The sequence below is a fragment of the Festucalex cinctus genome, chromosome 14 (genome assembly GCF_051991245.1).
Source record: "Festucalex cinctus isolate MCC-2025b chromosome 14, RoL_Fcin_1.0, whole genome shotgun sequence".
Taxonomy (NCBI): Eukaryota; Metazoa; Chordata; class Actinopteri; order Syngnathiformes; family Syngnathidae; genus Festucalex; species Festucalex cinctus.
The window spans coordinates 27216615-27243230 of NC_135424.1; the positions used below are offsets into that span (position 1 = coordinate 27216615).

Below are 26616 nucleotides of genomic sequence, written 5' to 3' on the forward strand. Positions count from 1 at the left end.
TACAATATTCGGTGTGGGGCATGATCAACATCTTAAGGCTTTTCTGACCAATTTTCAACTGGATCCCTTCAACGAGCTCAGCGCAGTAGCTAAAAACGTAAAGTATGACATTTATTGTTACCACTAGGTGGCGCTATATGTATAACTGAATTTTATCATATAGATGTTTTCAGGCCGTGACTATTACATTGCCTGAGAAGTTTGAGATTTTTTTGGAGCTTGAACATGGGAGTTATTAAGCATTTGCTCTTTCTGGACAAATTAAATTTTAAAGGCAATATTTGATGCCCCGCCCCCATCATATAGTATTTCGAAAAGGCAAGACTTTTTGCCCAGTTGTTCTCTCACGTCTTGAGATGACAAATGCCAAGTTTGAAGTTAATTGGATGAAAAATGTTTGCAAAGGGGGAAAAAGCATGACCACAGTGAATGTGCCAAAATAGGCCAAAATTGGACATAAAAAAATTCATAGCTCATTTCCTGTACATTTTAGCTACATGGTCCCAATAGACTTTTTTGTGCATCTCGGGGTGCTACACGTGCCTGCCAATTTTCGTTGCTCTAGCTCAAACGTGGCGGGCTTGGTTTTTATTTTTCTACGCTAGGGGGCGCTCTAGAGTCGCGTTGTTCTGACGACTTCATAATATAAAATTTTTCGCCGGGCCTGAGGAGTGTGCAAAGTTTGGTGAGTTTTCGTGAATGTTTAGGTCCTCAAAAATGCGATCGTTTACGGAGAATAATAATAATAATAATAATAATAATAATAATAATAATAATAATAATAATAATAATAATTCGAACGAAAAACAATAGGGACCTCGCAGCGGTAGCTGCTCGGGCCCTAACTAGAGCTGCGAGCAGCTATAAAGGGCCCTCGCAGCCCGGGCCACGTTGGAGTCCTTGCACGTTGGGGTACTTGCACGTTAGGGTACTGGCACGTTGGGGTACTGGCACGTTGGGGTACTGGCATATTGGAAGCAAAATTTCTTTGAAAATGGCATAATAAACGTTTACATGTAGAATATTTTTTTTGCCAGTGTGTGTCAAGCTCAACGGGTTTTGGTGATTGTTAAGACCTGCAAAAATCAGCGTCCTTTTTTATTTTTAGGCAATGAGTTGCCCTGATTGGTATTTTTTGTAAAAGTGTATATATACATCATCGCTCGTTGTACTCATTGCACAATGTTACTTTTATTGTCCAAAGGGGCAATCAAAAATGAATAAAACAAAATGGAAACGTACATACGTTTGGATCGGTGTGTAGCCAGTGAACAATTTGAGTGGTGGAAACTAAAAGAATATTCATAAATGACTTAGTCATCACACTTAGAATGAGTTTACATTTTTTTGTACAAAATACCGTATGTGGGTTTTTTTTTTTTATATAAGCCTCAAGGGCTAGGTGGCGCTGTATTTATAACTGAATGTTGTCATCGAGATACCTTCAGGCCTTGATTATAAGCATACATGTCAAGTGTGGGATTTTTTTTGGAGCATGTACCGTGGAGTTATTAAGCATATCCTTCATTCACGATATTGCTTTTAATGTCCACAGAGGCTATCAAAAATAAATAAAAATATATATATGTTTGGATAAGTCTGATGCCAGTGAACATTTCGAGTGGTGGAAACTAAAAGAATATTCATAAATGACTTAGTTATCACACTTAGAATGAGTTTACATTTTTTGTACAAAATACCGTATGTGGGGTATTTTTTTTTTATGCCTCAAGGGCTAGGTGGCGCTGCATATATAACTGAATGTTGTCATAGAGATAGCTTCAGGCCTTGACGATAAACATACATGTCAAGTTTGGGATTTTTTGGAGCATGTACCGGGGAGTTATCAAGCATATCCTTTTTCAGTGCGAAACACAAATTTTGATGCCCCGCCTTCATCATATAGTATTTCGAAAGGTCAAGATTTTTCCCCCTGTCGTTGGCTCAGGTCTTGACATGGTCCAGGTCAAGTCTTAACTCAGTCAGATGAAACGTGTAGGAGAAGTGGGCAAAAGTCTGCCCCCTGTGAATGTGCAAAAATTGTCAAAAATGGGACATTCAAAAATACGTAGCTCACTTCCTGTTCATTTTAGCATATGGGTCCAAGAGACTTTTTTTGTAGGACTTGGGCTCCCTCATACACCTAAAAATATTCGTCGTTCTTGCTTAAACGTACAACTGGGGCTGTTTCGTTAAAGATTTCTAGGGGGCGCTATTGAGTCATTTTTGTAAAAATAGCACAATCGCCGATAAAAAATTGCTCATTTTGCCAGGCCAGCTGTGTGTGCCAAGTTTCGTGTCTTTCTGTGCCAGTTTAGGCCCTCAAAATTGGCGTTGTTTTCTTGGCGAACAGCGCTTAGCCACGCCCACAGCGACTCGCGAAAACTCACAAACTTCGTGTTGTGACAGCATGAAGGCCGACACCCTCATCTGAGCAAATATGAGGTAGGTCCAGTTAACATGGTTGGAGAAAAACATTGAAGAAAAATCGTAAGAAAAAAAATTGCCAGTAGGTGGCGCTATCAGTAAGATGAAATATAAGTTTGTAGATGTCTTTAGGGCTGGACTCTCATCAATTGTGTACAATTTTGAGAAGATCGCATCATCTCGGTCAAGTTAATGCAGCTTTTGTTGTCACGAGAAATCTTCAGACTTTGCGGCACCGTAGCGGCCACGCCCTTTGGCGAAAAGTTACAATATTCGGTGTGGGGCATGATCAACATCTTAAGGCTTTTCTGACCAATTTCCAACTGGATCCCTTCAACGAGCTCAGCACAGTAGCTAAAAACGTAAAGTATGACAATTATTGTTACCACTAGGTGGCGCTACATGGATAACTGAATTTTATCATATAGATGTTTTTAGGCCGTGACTATTAAGTTGCCTGATAAGTTTGAGATTTTTTGGAGCTTGAACATGGGAGTTATTAAGCATTTGCTCTTTCTGGACAAATGAAATTTTAAAGGCAATATTTGATGCCCCGCCCCCGTCATATAGTATTTCGAAAAGGCAAGATTTTTTCCCCAGTTGTTCTCTCAGGTCTTGAGATGATAAATGCCAAGTTTGAAGTCAATTGGATGAAAAATGTTTGCAAAGGGGGAAAAAGCATGACCACAGTGAATGTGCCAAAATAGGCCAAAACATTAAAAAACATTAAACAGACATTAAAAAATTCATAGCTCACTTCCTGTACATTTTAGCTACATGGTCCGAATAGACTTTTTTTGTGCGTCTCGGGGTGCTACACGTGCCTGCCAATTTTCGTTGCTCTAGCTCAAACATGCCGGGCTTGGTTTTTATTTTTCTATGCTAGGGGGCGCTATAGAGTCTCGTTGTTATGACGACTTCATAATATCAAATTTTTCGCCGGGCCTGAGGAGTGTGCAAAGTTTGGTGAGTTTTCGTAAATGTTTAGGTACCCAAAATCGTGATCGTTTACGGAGAATAATAATAATAATAATAATAATAATAATAATCCGATCGAAAAACAATAGGGACCTCGCAGAGGTAGCTGCTCGGGCCCTAATAATAATTTTTACAAAAACAATAGGGACCTCGCAGCGGTCGCTGCTCGGGCCCTAATAATAATAATAATTCGAACGAAAAACAATAGGGACCTCGCAGCGGTCGCTGCTCGGGCCCTAATAATAATAATAATAATAATTTTTACAAAAACAATAGGGACCTCGCAGCGGTCGCTGCTCGGGCCCTAATAATTTTTACAAAAACAATAGGGACCTCGCAGCGGTCGCTGCTCGGGCCCTAATAATAATAATAATAATTTTTACAAAAACAATAGGGACCTCGCAGCGGTCGCTGCTCGGGCCCTAACTAGAGCTGCGAGCAGCTATAAAGGGCCCTCGCAGCCCGGGCCACGTTGGGGTACTGGCACGTTGGGGTACTGGCACGTTGGGGTACTGGCATATTGGAAGCAAAATTTCTTTGAAAATGGCATAATAAACGTTTACATGTAGAATATTTTTTTTGCCAGTGTGTGTCAAGCTCAACGGGTTTTGGTGATTGTTAAGACCTGCAAAAATCAGCGTCCTTTTTTATTTTTAGGCAATGAGTTGCCCTGATTGGTATTTTTTGTAAAAGTGTATATATACATCATCGCTCGTTGTATTCATTGCACAATGTTACTTTTATTGTCCAAAGGGGCAATCAAAAATGAATAAAACAAAATGGAAACGTACATACGTTTGGATCGGTGTGAAGCCAGTGAACAATTTGAGTGGTGGAAACTAAAAGAATATTCAGAAATGACTTAGTCATCACACTTAGAATGAGTTTAAATTTTTTTGTACAAAATACCGTATGTGTTTTTTTTTTTATATAAGCCTCAAGGGCTAGGTGGCGCTGTATTTATAACTGAATGTTGTCATCGAGATACTTTCAGGCCTTGATGATAAGCATACATGTCAAGTGTGGGATTTTTTTTGGAGCATGTACCGTGGAGTTATTAAGCATATCCTTCATTCACGATATTGCTTTTAATGTCCACAGAGGCCATCAAAAATAAATAAAAATATATATATGTTTGGATAAGTCTGATGCCAGTGAACATTTTGAGTGGTGGAAACTAAAAGAATATTCATAAATGACTTAGTTATCACACTTAGAATGAGTTTACATTTTTTGTACAAAATACCGTATGTGGGGTATTTTTTTTTTATGCCTCAAGGGCTAGGTGGCGCTGCATATATAACTGAATGTTGTCATAGAGATAGCTTCAGGCCTTGACGATAAACATACATGTCAAGTTTGGGATTTTTTGGAGCATGTACCGGGGAGTTATTAAGCATATCCTTTTTCAGTGCGAAACACAAATTTTGATGCCCCGCCTTCATCATATAGTATTTCGAAAGGTCAAGATTTTTCCCCCTGTCGTTGGCTCAGGTCTTGACATGGTCCAGGTCAAGTCTTAACTCAGTCAGATGAAACGTGTAGGAGAAGTGGGCAAAAGTCTGCCCCCTGTGAATGTGAAAAAATTGTCAAAAATGGGACATTCAAAAATTCGTAGCTCACTTCCTGTTCATTTTAGCATATGGGTCCATTAGACTTTTTTGTAGGTCTTGGGCTCCCTCATACACCTAAAAATATTCGTCGTTCTTGCTTAAACGTACAACCGGGGCTGCTTCGTTAAAAACTTCTAGGGGGCGCTATTGAGTCATTTTTGTAAAAATAGCACAATCAACAATAAAATATTGCTCATTTTACCAGGCCAGATGTGTGTGCCAAGTTTCATGAGTTTCTGTGCATGTTTAGACCCTCAAAACTGGCGTTGTTTTCTTGGCGAACAGCACTTAGCCACACCCACAGCAATTCGCGAAAACTCACAAACTTCGTGTTGTGACATCATGAAGGCCGAAACCCTCATCTGAGCAAATATGAGGTAGGTCCAGTTAACGTGTTTGGAGAAAAATGTAGAAGAAAATTCGTAAGAAAAAAAATTGCCACTAGGTGGCGCGATCAGTTAGATGAAATATAAGTTCATAGATGTCTTTAGGGCTGGACTCTCATCAAATGTGTGAAATTTTGAGAAGATAGGATCATCTCGGTCAAGTTAATGCAGCTTTTATTTTCACGAAAAATCTTCAGACTTTGCGTCACCGTAGCGGCCACGCCCTTTGGCGAAAAGTTACAATATTCGGTGTGGGGCATAATCAACATCTTAAGGCTTTTCTGACCAATTTTCAAATGGATCCCTTCAACAAGCTCAGCACAGTAGCTAAAAACGTAAAGTATGACATTTATTGTAACCACTAGGTGGCGCTATATGTATAACTGAATTTTATCATATAGATGTTTTCAGGCCGTGACTATTACGTTGCCTGAGAAGTTTGAGATTTTTTGGAGCTTGAACATGGGAGTTATTAAGCATTTGGTCTTTCTGGACAAATGAAATTTTAAAGGCAATATTTGATGCCCCGCCCCCGTCATATAGTATTTCAAAAAGGCAAGATGTTTTGCCCAGTTGTTCTCTCAGGTCTTGAGATGATAAATGCCAAGTTTGAAGTCAATTGGATGAAAAATGTTTGCAAAGGGGGAAAAAGCATGACCACAGTCAATGTACCAAAATAGGCCAAAATTGGACATAAAAAAATTCATAGCTCACTTCCTGTTCATTTTAGCTACATGGTCCCAATAGACTTTTTTTTGCGTCTCGGGGTGCTACACGTGCCTGCCAATTTTTGTTGCTCTAGCTCAAACGTGCCGGGCTTGGTTTTTATTTTTCTACGCTAGGGGGAGCTATCGAGTCGCATTGTTATGACGACTTAATAATATCAAATTTTTCGCCGGGCCTGAGGAGTGTGCAAAGTTCGGTGAGTTTTCGTGAATGTTTAGGTACCCAAAATCGCGATCGTTTGCGGAGAATAAAGAAGAAGAAGAAGAAGAAGAAGAATAACTAGAGCTGCGAGCAGCTATAAAGGGCCCTCGCAGCCCGGGCCACGTTGGGGTCCTTGCACGTTGGGGTACTTGCACGTTGGGGTACTGGCACATTGGGGTACTGGCATATTGGAAGCAAAATTTCTTTGAAAATGGCATAATAAACGTTTACATTTAGAATATTTTTTTCCCAGTGTGTGTATCAAGCTCAACGGGTTTTGGTGATTGTTAAGACCTGCAAAAATCAGCGTCCTTTTTTATTTTTAGGCAATGAGTTGCCCTGATTGGTATTTTTTTGTAAAAGTGTATATACACATCATCGCTCGTTGTACTCATTGCACAATGTTACTTTTATTGTCCAAAGGGGCAATCAAAAATGAATAAAACAAAATGGAAACGTACATACGTTTGGATCGGTGTGAAGCCAGTGAACAATTTGAGTGGTGGAAACTAAAAAAATATTCATAAATGACTTAGTTATCACACTGAGAATGAGTGTACATTTTTTGTACAAAATACCGTATGTGGGGTATTTTTATTTTTTTTTTATATAAGCCTCAAGGGCTAGGTGGCGCTGTATTTATAACTGAATGTTGTCATAGAGATACCTTCAGGCCTTGATTATAAGCATACATGTCAAGTGTGGGATTTTTTTTGGAGCATGTACCGTGGAGCTATTAAGCATATCCTTCATTCACGATATTGCTTTTAATGTCCATAGAGGCTATCAAAAATAAATAAAAATATATATATGTTTGGATAAGTCTGATGCCAGTGAACATTTTGAGTGGTGGAAACTAAAAGAATATTCAGAAATGACTTCGTTATCACACTTAGAATGAGTGTACATTTTTTGTACAAAATACCGTATGTGGGGTATTTTTTTTTTATGCCTCAAGGGCTAGGTGGCGCTGCATATATAACTGAATGTTGTCATAGAGATAGCTTCAGGCCTTGACGATAAACATACATGTCAAGTTTGGGATTTTTTGGAGCATGTACCGGGGAGTTATTAAGCATATCCTTTTTCAGTGCGAAACACAAATTTTGATGCCCCGCCTTCATCATATAGTATTTCGAAAGGTCAAGATTTCCCCCCCTGTCGATGGCTCAGGTCTTGACATGGTCCAGGTCAAGTCTTAACTCAGTCAGATGAAACGTGTCGGAGAAGTGGGCAAAAGTCTGCCCCCTGTGAATGTGCAAAAATAGTCAAAAATGGGACATTCAAAAATTCGTAGCTAACTTCCTGTTCATTTTAGCATATGGGTCCAAGAGACTTTTCTGTAGGTCTTGGGCTCCCTCATACACCTAAAAATATTCGGCGTTCTTGCTTAAACGTACAACCGGGGCTGCTTCGTTAAAAACTTCTCGGGGGCGCTATTGAGTCATTTTTGTAAAAATAGCACAATCAACAATAAAATATTGCTCATTTTACCAGGCCAGATGTGTGTGTCAAGTTTCATGAGTTTCTGTGCATGTTTAGACCCTCAAAACTGGCGTTGTTTTCTTGGCGAACAGCGCTTAGCCACACCCACAGCAATTCGCGAAAACTCACAAACTTCGTGTTGTGACATCATGAAGGCCGAAACCCTCATCTGAGCAAATATGAGGTAGGTCCAGTTAACGTGTTTGGAGAAAAACGTAGAAGAAAATTCGTAAGAAAAAAAATTGCCACTAGGTGGCGCTATCAGTTAGATGAAATATAAGTCAGTAGATGTCTTTAGGGCTGGACTCTCATCAAATGTGTGAAATTTTGAGAAGATAGGATCATCTCGGTCAAGTTAATGCAGCTTTTATTTTCACGAAAAATCTTTAGACTTTGCGGCACCGTAGCGGCCACGCCCTTTGGCGAAAAGTTACAATATTCGGTGTGGGGCATGATCAACATCTTAAGGCTTTTCTGACCAATTTTCAAATGGATCCCTTCAACAAGCTCAGCACAGTAGCTAAAAACGTAAAGTATGACATTTATTGTAACCACTAGGTGGCGCTATATGTATAACTGAATTTTATCATATAGATGTTTTCAGGCCGTGACTATTACGTTGCCTGAGAAGTTTGAGATTTTTTGGAGCTTGAACATGGGAGTTATTAAGCATTTGGTCTTTCTGGACAAATGAAATTTTAAAGGCAATATTTGATGCCCCGCCCCCGTCATATAGTATTTCAAAAAGGCAAGATGTTTTGCCCAGTTGTTCTCTCAGGTCTTGAGATGATAAATGCCAAGTTTGAAGTCAATTGGATGAAAAATGTTTGCAAAGGGGGAAAAAGCATGACCACAGTGAATGTGCCAAAATAGGCCAAAATTGGACATTTAAATACTCATATCTCACTTCCTGTCTATTTTAGGGTACACACATCAAAGAGGTTTTTGTTCATCTGGATGTGCTACAGGTGCCACACAATTTTCATAGCCGTCGGACAATCGTAGCGGGCCAGGGATCTGTTTAACCTATGTAGGTGGCGCTATGGAGCCATTTTTCTGTTATCACCTATGGCGACTTTAAAATATCAAATTTTTCGCCAGGCCTGACGTGTGTGTAAAGTTTGGTGAGTTTTCGTTCACGTTTAGTGTCTCAAAAATGTGATTGTTTGCGGAAAAGAATAATAACAAACTAGAGCTGCGAGCAGCTATAAAGGGCCCTCGCAACCCGGGCCACGTTGGGGTATTGGCATGTTGGGGTACTGTCAAATAGGAAACCATCTAAATTTTAAACGTTTTTGCCATGCTTTGTGTTTGTAAAGTTTCATGGAAAGGCCAAAAATGATGCACAATTAACAAAATAAAATCAAAATGGATTGGCACATGGCTATATTGAATACTTTTTGAATATATTAGGCATGCCTGCCAATATTCACACATCTAGCTGAATCATATAATCGGAAAGACTTCATAAAAATGTCTAGAGGGCGCTATTGAAGCATTTATTGCAAATTTAATAGGAAATCTCTAAAATATTCATGCTTATGACAAGCCTGATGTGTGTGTAAAGTTTCATGAGTTTTTGCACATGTTTAGACCCCCCCAAAAAAAGCAGCATTTTACTTGGCAAACAATGCATCGCCATGAAACGGCGTGCGACAAAATAAATAACTTTCGATAACTTTGTATCTTAAACATCTTAAGATGAAGCACACCAAGTTTGAAGACAGTCGGATAAATTTTGTAGGAGGAGTTCGTTAAAATATGACCCCTAAAAAAGGCCACAAAAAATGGCTACAAATCCCAACGTAAATCAAAATGGCGGACTTCCTGTTTGGTTTAGCAGATGGTTCCAAGAGACTTTTTTGTACATCGTGGGCTCTTATGTATGCCTCTAAATTATCATAGCGCTAGGTGAAACGTACAACCGGGAATGCTTCGTTAAAGAGGAGTTTTTTACCTCAAAATGTGATGACCGGCCCCTACGGGACTTCCTGTTGGGTTTAGCACATGGCACCAAGAGACTTTTTTGTACATCGTGGGCTGTTAAATTTGTCTCCAAATTTTCGTAGCTCTAGCTGCTTCGTACAACTGGGAATGCTTCATTAAGAGGGAATTTTTTCCTTCGCAATCTGTGCATGCCACGGCAACAGCGTGCGACGAAATAAAAAGCTTTCAATAACTTTTCATCTTCAACATTTTAAGATGAATCACACCAAGTTTGGAGATGATCGGATAAACTCTGTAGGAGGAGTTCGTTAAAATAAGACCCCTATGAAATGGCCCAAAAAATGGCAACACGTTCCAAAGTAAATCAAAATGGCGGACTTCCTGTTCGGTTTAGCATATGGTTCAAAAAGAGTTTTTTGTACCTTGAGGGCTGTTACATATGTCTTCAAATGTTGGTAACTCTAGGTGAAATGTACAGCCGGGAATGCTTCATTAAATAAGAATTTTGAAACACAAAATTTGATGCCTCGCCTCTGGCGGACTTCCTGTTAGGTTTAGCATATGGTTCAAAAAGAGTTTTTTGTAGGTCATAGTCTGTTACATATGTGTACCAATTTTCGTAGCTCTAGATTAAACGTACAACCGGCAATGCCTCGTGAAGTAAGAATTTTTAAACTCTAAATTTGATGCGCCGCCGCCGTCATATAGTATATCAAAAACTTTTCATTTTTCACAATGATGTTGTCCCAGGTGTTGAGATGGTACATCCCAAGTTTGAAGTCAATCGGGTTAACCGTGTAGGAGAAGCGGGCAAAAGTATGACCCCTGTAAATGTGCAAAAATTGGCAAAAATTGGACATTTAAATACTCATACCTCACTTTCTGTCTATTTTAGGGTACACACTTCAAAGAGGTTTTTGTTCATTGGGATGTGCTACAGGTGCCACACAATTTTCATAGCCGTCGGACAATCGTAGCGGGACAGGGATCCGTTTAACCTATGTAGGGGGCGCTAAGGAGCCATTTTTCTGTTATCATGTATGGCGACTTTAAAATATAAAATTTTTCGCCAGGCCTGATGTGTGTGTAAAGTTTGGTGAGTTTTCGTTCACGTTTAGTGTCTCAAAAATGCGATTGTTTGCGGAGAAGAAAAAGAAGAATAATAAGAAGAATTCCTACAAAAACAATAGGGCCTCGCAGCGGCACCGCCGCCGCCGCTGCTCGGGCCCTAATAAGAATTCCTTCAGGAACAATAGGGACCTCGCAGCGGTCGCTGCTCGGGCCCTAATAATAATAATAATAATTCCTACAAAAACAATAGGGCCTCGCAGCGGCACCGCCTCCGCCGCTGCTCGGGCCCTAATAATAATAATAAGAATTCCTACAAAAACAATAGGGCCTCGCAGCGGCACCGCCGCCGCCGCTGCTCGGGCCCTAACTAGAGCTGCGAGCAGCTATAAAGGGCCCTCGCAGCCCGGGCCACGTTGGAGTCCTTGCACGTTGGGGTACTTGCACGTTAGGGTACTGGCACGTTGGGGTACTGGCATATTGGAAGCAAAATTTCTTTGAAAATGGCATAATAAACGTTTACATGTAGAATATTTTTTTTTGCCAGTGTGTATCAAGCTCAACGGGTTTTGGGGATTGTTAAGACCTGCAAAAATCTGCGTCCTTTTTTATTTTTAGGCAATGAGTTGCCCTGATTGGTATTTTTTGTAAAAGTGTATATATACATCATCGCTCGTTGTACTCATTGCACAATGTTACTTTTATTGTCCAAAGGGGCAATCAAAAATGAATAAAACAAAATGGAAACGTACATACGTTTGGATCGGTGTGAAGCCAGTGAACAATTTGAGTGGTGGAAACTAAAAGAATATTCATAAATGACTTAGTTATCACACTTAGAATGAGTTTACATTTTTTGTACAAAATACCGTGAAGGGCTAGGTGGCGCTGTATTTATAACTGAATGTTGTCATCGAGATACCTTCAGGCCTTGATTATAAGCATACATGTCAAGTGTGGGATTTTTTTTGGAGCATGTACCGTGGAGTTATTAAGCATATCCTTCATTCACGATATTGCTTTTAATGTCCACAGAGGCTATCAAAAATAAATAAAAATATATATATGTTTGGATAAGTCTGATGCCAGTGAACATTTTGAGTGGTGGAAACTAAAAGAATATTCATAAATGACTTAGTTATCACACTTAGAATGAGTTTACATTTTTTGTACAAAATACCGTATGTGGGGTATTTTTTTTTTGTGCCTCAAGGGCTAGGTGGCGCTGCATATATAACTGAATGTTGTCATAGAGATAGCTTCAGGCCTTGACGATAAACATACATGTCAAGTTTGGGATTTTTTGGAGCATGTACCGGGGAGTTATTAAGCATATCCTTTTTCAGTGTGAAACACAAATTTTGATGCCCCGCCTTCATCATATAGTATTTCGAAAGGTCAAGATTTTTCCCCCTGTCGTTGGCTCAGGTCTTGACATGGTCCAGGTCAAGTCTTAACTCAGTCAGATGAAACGTGTAGGAGAAGTGGGCAAAAGTCTGCCCCCTGTGAATGTGCAAAAATAGTCAAAAATGGGACATTCAAAAATTCGTAGCTAACTTCCTGTTCATTTTAGCATATGGGTCCAAGAGACTTTTTTGTAGGTCTTGGGCTCCCTCATACACCTAAAAATATTCGTCGTTCTTGCTTAAACGTACAACCGGGGCTGCTTCGTTAAAAACTTCTCGGGGGCGCTATTGAGTTATTTTTGTAAAAATAGCGCAATCAACAATAAAATATTGCTCATTTTACCAGGCCAGATGTGTGTGCCAAGTTTCATGAGTTTCTGTGCATGTTTAGACCCTCAAAACTGGCGTTGTTTTCTTGGCGAACAGCGCTTAGCCACACCCACAGCAATTCGCGAAAACTCACAAACTTCGTGTTGTGACATCATGAAGGCCGAAACCCTCATCTGAGCAAATATGAGGTAGGTCCAGTTAACGTGTTTGGAGAAAAACGTAGAAGAAAATTCGTAAGAAAAAAAAATGCCACTAGGTGGCACAATCAGGAAGATGAAATATAAGTTCGTAGATGTCTTTAGGGCTGGACTCTCATCAAATGTGTGAAATTTAGAGAAGATAGGATCATCTCGGTCAAGTTAATGCAGCTTTTATTGTCACGAAAAATCTTCAGACTTTGCGTCACCGTAGTGGCCACGCCCTTTGGCCAAAAGTTACAATATTCGGTGTGGGGCATGATCAACATCTTAAGGCTTTTCTGACCAATTTTCAACTGGAACCCTTCAACGAGCTCAGCACAGTAGCTAAAAACGTAAAGTATGACATTTATTCTTACCACTAGGTGGCGCTATATGTATAACTGAATTTAATCATATAGATGTTTTCAGGCCGTGACTATTACGTTGCCTGAGAAGTTTGAGATTTTTCGGAGCTTGAACATGGGAGTTATTAAGCATTTGCTCTTTCTGGACAAATGAAATTTTAAAGGCAATATTTGATTCCCCGCCCCCGTCATATAGTATTTCAAAAAGGCAAGATGTTTTGCCCAGTTGTTCTCTCAGGTCTTGAGATTATAAATGCCAAGTTTGAAGTCAATTGGATGAAAAATATTTGCAAAAGGGAAAAAAGCATGACCACAGTGAATGTGCCAAAATAGGCCAAAATTGGACATTAAAAAATTCATAGCTCACTTCCTGTACATTTTAGCTGCATGGTCCCAATAGACTTTTTTTTTTTTTTTTTTTTTGTGCGTCTCGGGGTGCTACACATGCCTGCCAATTTTCGTTGCTCTCGCTCAAACGTGCCGGGCTTGGTTTTTATTTTTCTACGCTAGGGGGCGCTATAGAGTCGCGTTGTTATGACGACTTCATAATATCAAATTTTTCGCCGGGCCTGAGGAGTGTGCAAAGTTTGGTGAGTTTTCATGAATGTTTAGGTCCTCAAAAATGCAATCGTTTACGGAGAATAATAATAATAATAATAATAATAATAATAATAATAATTCGAACGAAAAACAATAGGGACCTCGCAGCGGTCGCTGCTTGGGCCCTAATAATAATAATAATAATAATAATAATAATAATTTTTACAAAAACAATAAGGACCTCGCAGCGGTCGCTGCTGGGGCCCTAATGAGGAGGAGAATGGTAGTGGTAAAGGAGGGCCAGCGGACCGTGCCAAATCAAACATACAGATTATTCTGCCCGTCAGAAGTTTTAGTTTGAATTTGTGCAGTCTTTAAGCGCCCTCCTGTGGTTGCTAGGTTTCACACCAATCCAATGTGGCAGCACGGAACGCCGACACGTTCATTGTTACGCAGACTGTTGGATTTTATTAAAGGCCAATGAGCCCTGCTAGAGTTTTCATGCAAAGTACTGGTTGGGTTTTGATTGCCAGACTGTCGAATTGCCCATGTTAAATAATGTGCTTCTCAGATTGATTTTCTAATGTTTGATTATTTCTTTAGATGGTCAAGTAATTCCATTGGTGGAGTTGTCAGCCAAACAAGTAGCCTTTCACATCCCATTCGAGGTAGTGGAGAAGGTTTACCCCCCTGTGCCAGAACAACTCCAGCTTCGAATTGCATACTGGAGCTTCCCTGAAAATGTGGAGGATATCAGGTGAGTCCATTTAGTACAGTTAAAAAGTAGCATGCTAAACCTAACAGGAAGTCCGCCATTTTAATTAGGGCCCGAGCAGCGAATGCTGCGAGGTCTCTCTTGTTTTTGTAAGAATTCTTCTTCTTCTTCTTCTTCTTCTTCTTCTTCTTTATTCTCCGCAAACGATCGCATTTTTGAGGACCTAAACATTTACGAAAATTCACCAAACTTTGCAATCTCTTCGGGTCCGGCGAAAAATTTGATATTATGTTGTCATAACAACGCGACTCTATAGTGCCCCCTAGCGTAGAAAAATAAAAACCAAGCCCGGCCCGTTTGACCTAGAGCTACGAAAATTGGCAGGCACGTGTAGCACCCCGAGACGCACAAAAAAGTCAGTGGAAGCCATTTCCTAAAATGTACAGGAAGTGAGCTATGAATTTTTGAATGTCCAATTTTGGCCCATTTTGGCACATTCACTGTGGTCATGCTTTTTCCCCCTTTGCAAACATTTTTCATCCAGTTGACTTCAAACTTGGCATTTATCATCTCAAGACCTGAGACAACAACTGGGCAAAAAATCTTGACTTTTCGAAATACTATATGACGGGGGCGGGGCATCAAAAATTGCCTTTAAAATTTCATTTGTCCAGAAAGACAAAATGCTAAATAACTCCCATGGACAAGCTCCAAAAAAATCTCACCTAGTGGCAATTTTTTTTCTTACGAATTTTCTTCTACGTTTTTCTCCAACCACGTTTATTGGACCTACCTCATATTTGCTCAGATGAGGGTTTCGGCCTTCATGATGTCACAACACGAAGTTTGTGAGTTTTCGTGAATCGTTGTGGGCGTGGCTAAGCGCTGTTCGCCAAGAAAACAACGCCAATTTTGAGGGCCGAAAAATGCACAGAAACTCATGAAACTTGGTGCACACCTCTGGCCTGGCAAAATGAGCAATATTTTATCGTGGATTGTGCTATTTTTACAAAAAAGACTCAATAGCGCCCCCTAGAAATTTTTAACAAAGCAGCCCCGGTTGTACGTTTAAGCAAGATCTTTGGAAATTTTTAGGTGTATGAGGGAGCCCAAGACCTACAAAAAAGTCTCTTGGACCCATGTGCTAAAATGAACAGGAAGTGAGCTGCGAATTTTTGAATGTCCCATTTTTTACGATTTTAGCACATTTATATGGGGCATACTACACGTTTCATCCGACTGACTTCAGACTTGACCTGGACCATGTCAAGACCTGAGCCAACGACAAGGGGAAAAAATTTTTACTTTTCGAAATACTATATGATGAGGGCGGGGCATCAAAATTTGTGTTTCGCACTGAAAAAGGATATGCTTAATAACTCCTCGGTACATGCTCCAAAAAATCCCAGACTTGACATGTATGTTCATAGTCAAGGCCTGAAGCTATCTCTATGACAACATTCAGTTATATATGCAGCGCCACCTAGCCCTTGAGGCATGGAAAAAAAATACCCCACTTACGGTATTTTTACAAAAATTGTAAACTCATTCTCAGTGTGATAACTGTCATTTATGAATATTCTTTTACTATCCACCACTCAAAATGTTCACTGGCATCAGACCTATCCAAACATAGGTATTTTTTATTTAGTTTTATTTATTTTTGATAGCCTGAATGGACGTTAAAAGCAGTATCGTGAATGAAGGATATGCTTAATAACTCCCCGGTACATGCTTCAAAAAATCCCAATCTTGACATGTATATTTATAGTCAAGGCGTGAAGGTATCTCTATGACAAAATTCAGTTATAAATACAGCACCACCTAGTCCTTGAGGCATAAAAAAAAAAAAAAAAACTTATTCGGTATTCTGTACAAAATTTGTGAACTCCTTCTAAGTGTTAGAACTAAGTAATTTATGATGATACTTTTACTTTTTCCACTACTCAAGATGTTCACTGGTATCAGACCGATCCAAACCCATTGAGCTTGACACACACATCACACCTGGCAAAAAAAATCTACATGTAAAGGTTTATCATGCCATGTTAAAAGAAATTTTGCTCTTAATGTGCGAGTACCCCAACGTGCAAATACCCCAACGTGGCCCGGGCTGCGAGGGCCCTTAATAGCTGCTCGCAGCTCTAGTTAGGGCCCGAGCAGCGACTGCTGCGAGGTCCCTATTGTTTTTGTAAAAATTCTTCTTCTTCTTCTTCTTCTTCTTCATTCTTCATTCTTCATTAGGGCCCGAGCAGCGACCGCTGCGAGGTCCCTATTGTTTTTGTAAAAATTATTATTATTATTATTATTATTATTATTATTATTATTATTATTATTATTATTATTATTATTATTATTAGGGCCCGAGCAGCGACCGCTGCGAGGTCCCTATTGTTTTTGTAAAAATTATTATTAGGGCCCGAGCAGCGACCGCTGCGAGGTCCCTATTGTTTTTGTAAAAATTATTATTATTATTATTATTATTATTATTATTATTATTATTATTATTCTTCTTCTTCTTCTTCTTTATTCTCCGCAAACGATCGCGATTTTGGGTACCTAAACATTCACGAAAACTCACCAAACTTTGCACACTCCTCAGGCCCGGCGAAAAATTTGATATTATGAAGTCGTCATAACAACGCGACTCTATAGCGCCCCCTAGCATAGTAAAATAAAAACCAAGCCCGGCACGTTTGAGCTAGAGCAACGAAAATTGGCAGGCACGTGTAGCACCCCGAGACGCACAAAAAAAGTCTATTGGGACCATGTAGCTAAAATGTACAGGAAGTGAGCTATGAATTTTTTAATGTCCAATTTTGGCCTATTTTGGCACATTCACTGTGGTCATGCTTTTTCCCCCTTTGCAAACATTTTTCATCCAATTGACTTCAAACTTGGCATTTATTATCTCAAGACCTAAGAGAACAACTGGGCAAAAAATCTTGCCTTTTCGAAATACTATATGACGGGGGCGGGGCAGCAAATATTGCCTTTAAAATTTCATTTGTCCAGAAAGAGCAAATGCTGAATAACTCCCATGTACAAGCTCCAAAAAATCTCAAACTTCTCAGGCAACGTAATAGTCACGGCCTGAAAACATCTATATGACAAAATTCAGTTATACATATAGCGCCACCTAGTGGTTACAATAAATGTCATACTTTACGTTTTTAGCTACTGTGCTGAGCTCGTTGAAGGGATCCAGTTGAAAATTGGTCAGAAAAGCCTTAAGATGTTGATGATGCCCCACACCGAATATTGTAACTTTTCGCCAAAGGGTGTTGCCGCTACGGTGACGCAAAGTCTGAAGATTTTTCGTGACAAGAAAAGCTGCATTAACTTGACCGAGATGATCCTATCTTCTCAAAATTCCACACATTTGATGAGAGTCCAGCCCTAAAGACATCTACAAACTTATATTTCATCTAACTGATAGCGCCACCTAGTGGCATATTTTTTTCTTACGAATTTTCTTCTACGTTTTTCTCCAAACACGTTAACTGGACCTACCTCATATTTGCTCAGATGAGGGTTTCGGCCTTCATGATGTCACAACACGAAGTTTGTGAGTTTTCGCGAATTGCTGTGGGCGTGGCTAAGCGCTCTTCGCCAAGAAAACAACGCCAGTTTTGAGGGTCTAAACATGCGCAGAAACTCATGAAACTTGGCACACACATCTGGCCTGGTAAAATGAACAATATTTTATTGTTGATTGTGCTATTTTTACAAAAATAACTCAATAGCGCCCCCTAGGAATTTTTAATGAAGCAGCCCCGGTTGTACGTTTAAGCAAGATCTACGAAAATTCTTAGGTGTATGAGGGAGCCCAAGACCTACAAAAAAGTCTCTTGTACCCATATGCTAAAATGAACAGGAAGTGAGCTACGAATTTTTGAATGTCCCATTTTTTTCGATTTTTGCACATTCACAGGGGGCAGACTTTTGCCCACTTCTCCTACACGTTTCATCCGACTGAGTTAAGACTTGGCCTGGACCATGTCAAGACCTGAGCCAACGACAGGGGGAAAAATTTTGACTTTTCGAAATACTATATGATGAGGGCGGGGCATCAAAATTTGTGTTTCGCAATGAAAAAGGATATGCTTGATAACTCCCCGGTACATGCTCCAAAAAATCCCAAACTTGACATGTATGTTTATCGTCAAGGCCTGAAGTTATCTCTATGACAACATTCAGTTATATATGTAGCGCCACCTAGCCCTTGAGGCATGAAAAAAAAATACCCCACATACGGTATTTTGTACAAAAAATGTACACTCATTCTAAGTGTGATAACTAAGTCATTTATGAATATTCTTTTAGTTTCCACCACTCAAAATGTTCACTGGCATCAGACTTATCCAAACATATATATATTTTTATTTATTTTTGATAGCCTCTATGGACATTAAAAGCAATATCGTGAATGAAGGATATGCTTAATAACTCCACGGTACATGCTCCAAAAAAAATCCCACACTTGACATGTATGCTTATAATCAAGACCTGAAGGTATCTCTATGACAACATTCAGTTATAAATACAGCGCCACCTAGCCCTTGAGGCTTATATTAAAAAAAAGAAAAATACCCCACATACGGTATTTTGTACAAAAAATGTACACTCATTCTAAGTGTGATAACTAAGTCATTTATGAATATTCTTTTAGTTTCCACCACTCAAATTGTTCACTGGCTTCACACCGATCCAAACGTATGTACGTTTCCATTTTGTTTTATTAATTTTTGATTGCCCCTTTGGACAATAAAAGTAACATTGTGCAATGAGTACAATGAGCGATGATGTGCATATACACTTTTACAAAAAATACCAATCAGGGCAACTCATTGCCTAAAAATAAAAAAGGACGCTGATTTTTGCAGGTCTTAAGAATCACCAAAACCCGTTGAGCTTGACACACACACTGGCAAAAAAATATTCTACATGTAAACGTTTATTATGCCATTTTCAAAGAAATTTTGCTTCCAATATGCCAGTACCCCAACGTGCAAGGACCCCAACGTGCAAGGACCCCAACGTGGCCCGGGCTGCGAGGGCCCTTTATAGCTGCTCGCAGCTCTAGTTAGGGCCCGAGCAGCGACCGCTGCGAGGTCCCTATTGTTTTTGTAAAAATTATTATTAGGGCCCGAGCAGCGACCGCTGCGAGGTCCCTATTGTTTTTGTAAAAATTATTATTATTATTATTATTAGGGCCCGAGCAGCTACCGCTGCGAGGTCCCTATTGTTTTTTGATCGGATTATTATTATTATTATTATTATTATTATTATTATTATTATTATTATTATTATTATTCTCCGTAAACGATCACGATTTTGGGTACCTAAACATTTCCGAAAACTCACCAAACTTTGCACACTCCTCAGGCCCGGCGAAAAATTTGATATTATGAAGTCGTCATAACAACGCGACTCTATAGCGCCCCCTAGCATAGAAAAATAAAAACCAAGCCCGGCATGTTTGAGCTAGAGCAACGAAAATTGGCAGGCACGTGTAGCACCCCGAGACGAACAAAAAAGTCTATTGGGACCATGTAGCTAAAATGTACAGGAAGTGAGCTATGAATTTTTTAATGTCCAATTTTGGCCTATTTTGGCACATTCACTGTGGTCATGCTTTTGACCCCTTTGCAAACATTTTTCATCCAATTGACTTCAAACTTGGCATTTATCATCTCAAGACCTGAGAGAACAACTGGGGGAAAAATCTTGCCTTTTCGAAATACTATATGACGGGGGCGGGGCATCAAATATTGCCTTTAAAATTTCATTTGTCCAGAAAGAGCAAATGCTTAATAACTCCCATGTTCAAGCTCCAAAAAATCTCAAACTTATCAGGCAACTTAATAGTCACGGCCTGAAAACATCTATATGATAAAATTCAGTTATCCATGTAGCGCCACCTAGTGGTAACAATAATTGTCATACTTTACGTTTTTAGCTACTGTGCTGAGCTCGTTGAAGGGATCCAGTTGAAAATTGGTCAGAAAAGCCTTAAGATGTTGATCATGCCCCACACCGAATATTGTAACTTTTCGCCAAAGGGCGTGGCCGCTACGGTGCCGCAAAGTCTGAAGATTTCTCGTGACAACAAAAGCTGCATTAACTTGACCGAGATGATGCTATCTTCTCAAAATTTTACACAATTGATGAGAGTCCAGCCCTAAAGACATCTACAAACTTATATTTCATCTTACTGATAGCGCCACCTACTGGCAATTTTTTTTCTCACGATTTTTCTTCAATGTTTTTCTCCAACCATGTTAACTGGACCTACCTCATATTTGCTCAGATGAGGGTGTCGGCCTTCATGCTGTCACAACATGAAGTTTGTGAGTTTTCGCGAATCGCTGTGGGCGTGGCTAAGCGCTGTTCGCCAAGAAAACAACGGCAATTTTGAGGGCCTAAACTGCCACAGAAACACACGAAACTTGGCACACACAGCTGGCCTGGCAAAATGAGCAATTTTTTATCGTCGATTGTGCTATTTTTACAAAAATGACTCAATAGCGCCCCCTAGAAATCTTTAACGAAACAGCCCCAGTTGTACGTTTAAGCAAGAGCTACAAATTTTTTTAGGTGTATTAGGAAGCCCAAGACCTACAAAAAAGTCACTTGGACCCATATGCTAAAATGAACAGGAAGTGAGCTACGAATTTTTGAATGTCCCATTTTTGACGATTTTTGCACATTTACAGGGGGCATACTTTTGCCCACTTCTCCTACACGTTTCATCCGACTGACTTCAGACTTGACCTGGACCATGTCAAGACCTGAGCCAACGACAGGGGGAAAAATTTTGACTTTTCGAAATACTATATGATGAGGGCGGGGCATCAAAATTTGTGTTTCGCAATGAAAAAGGATATGCTTGATAACTCCCCGGTACATGCTCCAAAAAATCCCAAACTTGACATGTATGTTTATCGTCAAGGCCTGAAGTTATCTCTATGACAACATTCAGTTATATATGCAGCGCCACCTAGCCCTTGAGGCATGAAAAAAAAATACCCCACATACGGTATTTTGTACAAAAAATGTAAACTCATTCTAAGTGTGATAACTAAGTCATTTATGAATATTCTTTTAGTTTCCACCACTCAAAATGTTCACTGGCATCAGACTTATCCAAACATATATATATTTTTATTTATTTTTGATAGCCTCTATGGACATTAAAAGCAATATCGTGAATGAAGGATATGCTTAATAACTCCACGGTACATGCTCCAAAAAAAATCCCACACTTGACATGTATGCTTATAATCAAGGCCTGAAGGTATCTCTATGACAACATTCAGTTATAAATACAGCGCCACCTAGCCGTTGAGGCTTATATAAAAAAAATTAAAAAAATACCCCACATACGGTATTTTGTACAAAAAATGTACACTCATTCTAAGTGTGATAACTAAGTCATTTATGAATATTCTTTTAGTTTCCACCACTCAAATTGTTCACTGGCTTCACACCGATCCAAACGTATGTACGTTTCCATTTTGTTTTATTCATTTTTGATTGCCCCTTTGGACAATAAAAGTAAACATTGTGCAATGAGTACAACGAGCGATGATGTGTATATACACTTTTACAAAAAAATACCAATCAGGGCAACTCATTGCCTAAAAATAAATAAGGACGCTGATTTTTGCAGGTCTTAACAATCACCAAAATCCGTTGAGCTTGACAGACACTGGCAAAAAAAATATTCTACATGTAAACGTTTATTATGCCATTTTCAAAGAAATTTTGCTTCCAATATGCCAGTACCCCAACGTGCCAGTACCCCAACGTGCAAGTACCCCAACGTGCAAGGACCCCAATGTGGCCCGGGCTGCGAGGGCCCTTTATAGCTGCTCGCAGCTCTAGTTATTATTCTTCTTCTTCTTCTTCTTCTTTATTCTCCGCAAACGATCGCGATTTTGGGTACCTAAACATTCACGAAAACTCACCGAACTTTGCGCACTCTTCGGGCCCGGCGAAAAATTTGATATTATGAAGGCGTCATAACAACGCGACTCTATAGCGCCCCCTAGCGTAGAAAAATAATAACCAAGCCCGGCACGTTTGAGCTAGAGGAACGAAAATTGGCAGGCACGTGTAGCACCCCGAGACGCACAAAAAAGTCTATTGGGACCATGTAGCTAAAATGTACAGGAAATGAACTATGAATTTTTTAATGTCCAATTTTGGCCTATTTTGGCACGTTCACTGTGGTCATGCTTTTTCCCCCTTTGCAAACATTTTTCATCCAGTTGACTTCAAAATTGGCATTTATCATCTCAAGACCTGAGACAACAACTGGGCAAAAAACCTTGACTTTTTGAAATACTATATGACGGGGGCGGGGCATCAAATATTGCCTTGAAAATTTCATTTGTCCAGTAAGAGCAAATGCTTAATAACTCCCATGTTCAAGCTCCGAAAAATCTCAAACTTCTCAGACAACGTAATAGTCACGGCCTGAAAACATCTATATGATAAAATTCAGTTATACATATAGCGCCACCTAGTGGTAACAATAAATGTCATACTTTACGTTTTTAGCTACTGTGCTGAGCTCGTTGAAGGGATCCAGTTGAAAATTGGTCAGAAAAGCCTTAAGATGTTGATCATGCCCCACACCGAATATTGTAACTTTTCGCCAAAGGGCGTGGCCGCTACGGTGACGCAAAGTCTGAAGATTTTTCGTGACAATAAAAGCTGCATTAACTTGACCGAGATGATCCTATCTTCTCAAAATTTCACACATTTGATGAGAGTCCAGCCCTAAAGACATCTACGAACTTATATTTCATCTTACTGATAGCGCCACCTAGTGGCATTTTTTTTTTCTTACGAATTTTCTTCTACGTTTTTGTCCAAACACGTTAACTGGACCTACCTCAGATTTGCTCAGATGAGGGTTTCGGCCTTCATGATGTCACAACACGAAGTTTGTGAGTTTTCGTGAATTGCTGTGGGCGTGGCTAAGCGCTGTTCGCCAAGAAAACAACGCCGGTTTTGAGGGTCTAAACATGCACAGAAACTCATGAAACTTGGCACACACATCTGGCCTGGTAAAATTAGCAATATTTTAATGTTGATTGTGCTATTTTTACAAAAATGACTCAATAGCGCCCCCTAGAAAATTTTAACGAAGCAGCCCCGGTTGTACGTTTAAGCAAGAACGACAAATATTTTTAGGTGTATGAGGGAGCCCAAGACCTACAAAAAAGTCTCTTGGAACCATATGCTAAAATGAACAGGAAGTGAGCTACGAATTTTTGAATGTCCCATTTTTGATGATTTTTGCACATTTACAGGGGGCATACTTTTGCCCACTTCTTCTCCACGTTTCATCCGACTGAGTTAAGACTTGACCTGGACAATGTCAAGACCTGAGCCAACGACAGGGGGGAAAATCTTGACTTTTCGAAATACTATATGATGAGGGCGTGGCATCAAAATTTGTGTTTCGCAATGAAAAAGGATATGCTTGATAACTCCCCGGTTTATGCTCCAAAAAATCCCAAACTTGACATGTATGTTTATCGTCAAGGCCTGAAGTTATCTCTATGACAACATTCAGTTATATATGCAGCGCCACCTAGCCCTTGAGGCATAAAAAAAAAATACCCCACATACGGTATTTTGTACAAAAAATGTCAACTCATTCTAAGTGTGATAACTAAGTCATTTATGAATATTCTTTTAGTTTCCACCACTCAAAATGTTCACTGGCATCAGACTTATCCAAACATATATATATTTTTATTTATTTTTGATAGCCTCTGTGGACATTAAAAGCAATATCGTGAATGAAGGATATGCTTAATAACTCCACGATACATGCTCCAAAAAAAATCCCACACTTGACATGTATGCTTATAATCAAGGCCTGAAGGTATCTCTATGACAACATTCAGTTATAAATACAGCGCCATCTAGCCCTTGAGGCATATTATATAAATAAATAAAAAAAAACACATACGGTATTTTGTACAAAAAATGTAAACTCATTCTAAGTGTGATAACTAAGTCATTTATGAATATTCTTTTAGTTTCCACCACTCAAATTGTTCACTGGCTTCACACCGATCCAAACGTATGTACGTTTCCATTTTGTTTTATTCATTTTTGATTGCCCCTTTGGACAATAAAAGTAACATTGTGCAATGAGTACAACGAGCGATGATGTCTATATACACTTTTACAAAAAATACCAATCAGGGCAACTCATTGCCTAAAAATAAAAAAGGACGCTGATTTTTGCAGGTCTTAACAATCACCAAAACCCGTTGAGCTTGACACAGACTGGCAAAAAAAAAATTCTACATGTAAACGTTTATTATGCCATTTTCAAATAAATTTTGCTTCCAATATGCCAGTACCCCAACGTGCCAGTACCCTAACGTGCAAGTACCCCAACGTGCAAGGACCCCAACGTGGCCCGGGCTGCGAGGGCCCTTTATAGCTGCTCGCAGCTCTAGTTATTCTTCTTCTTCTTCTTCTTCTTCTTCTTCTTCTTCTTCTTTATTCTCCGCAAACGATCGCGATTTTGGGTACCTAAACATTCACGAAAACTCACCGAACTTTGCACACTCCTCAGGCCCGGCGAAAAATTTGATATTATTAAGTCGTCATAACAATGCGACTCGATAGCGCCCCCTAGCGTAGAAAAATAAAAACCAAGCCCGGCACGTTTGAGCTAGAGCAACAAAAATTGGCAGGCACGTGTAGCACCCCGAGACGCAAAAAAAAGTCTATTGGGACCATGTAGCTAAAATGTACAGGAAGTGAGCTATGAATTTTTTTATGTCCAATTTTGGCCTATTTTGGCACATTCACTGTGGTCATGCTTTTTCCCCCTTTGCAAACATTTTTCATCCAATTGACTTCAAACTTGGCATTTATCATCTCAAGACCTGAGAGAACAACTGGGCAAAACATCTTGCCTTTTTGAAATACTATATGACGGGGGCGGGGCATCAAATATTGCCTTTAAAATTTCATTTGTACAGAAAGAGCAAATGCTTAATAACTCCCATGTTCAAGCTCCAAAAAATCTCAAACTTCTCAGGCAACGTAATAGTCACGGCCTGAAAACATCTATATGATCAAATTCAGTTATACATATAGCGCCACCTAGTGGTTACAATAAATGTCATACTTTACGTTTTTAGCTACTGTGCTGAGCTTGTTGAAGGGATCCATTTGAAAATTGGTCAGAAAAGCCTTAAGATGTTGATTATGCCCCACACCGAATATTGTAACTTTTCGCCAAAGGGCGTGGCCGCTGCGGTGACGCAAAGTCTGAAGATTTTTCGTGAAAATAAAAGCTGCATTAACTTGACCGAGATGATCCTATCTTCTCAAAATTTCACACATTTGATGAGAGTCCAGCCCTAAAGACATCTATGAACTTATATTTCATCTAACTGATCGCGCCACCTAGTGGCAATTTTTTTTCTTACGAATTTTCTTCTACGTTTTTCTCCAAACACGTTAACTGGACCTACCTCATATTTGCTCAGATGAGGGTTTCGGCCTTCATGATGTCACAACACGAAGTTTGTGAGTTTTCGCGAATTGCTGTGGGTGTGGCTAAGCGCTGTTCGCCAAGAAAACAACGCCAGTTTTGAGGGTCTAAACATGCACAGAAACTCATGAAACTTGGCACACACATCTGGCCTGGTAAAATGAGCAACATTTTATTGTTGATTGTGCTATTTTTACAAAAATGACTCAATAGCGCCCCCTAGAAGTTTTTAACGAAGCAGCCCCGGTTGTACGTTTAAGCAAGAACGACGAATATTTTTAGGTGTATGAGGGAGCCCAAGACCTACAAAAAAAGTCTCTTGGACCCATATGCTAAAATGAACAGGAAGTGAGCTACGAATTTTTGAATGTCCCATTTTTGACAATTTTTGCACATTCACAGGGGGCAGACTTTTGCCCACTTCTCCTACACGTTTCATCTGACTGAGTTAAGACTTGACCTGGACCATGTCAAGACCTGAGCCAACGACAGGGGGGAAAATCTTGACCTTTCGAAATACTATATGATGAAGGCGGGGCATCAAAATTTGTGTTTCGCACTGAAAAAGGATATGCTTAATAACTCCCCGGTACATGCTCCAAAAAATCCCAAACTTGACATGTATGTTTATCGTCAAGGCCTGAAGCTATCTCTATGACAACATTCAGTTATATATGCAGCGCCACCTAGCCCTTGAGGCATAAAAAA

At 39.7% G+C, this 26616-nt stretch overlaps 1 protein-coding gene across 9 annotated transcripts in view; it reads left to right on the top strand.

The window, feature by feature from the left end:
* Positions 1 to 26616, top strand: part of zswim8 (zinc finger, SWIM-type containing 8) — a 1066004-nt gene that overhangs the window by 7431 nt on the left and 1031957 nt on the right. For all 9 annotated transcript variants that reach the window (XR_013278281.1, XM_077494401.1, XM_077494403.1 and 6 more), the window contains exon 2: positions 14255 to 14408. Coding sequence is in view for 8 of the 9 variants with exons in the window: in XM_077494401.1 (XP_077350527.1) it covers positions 14255 to 14408 (154 nt within the window). In the remaining variant the exon portion in view is untranslated. The remainder of the gene's footprint in view (positions 1 to 14254; positions 14409 to 26616) is intronic.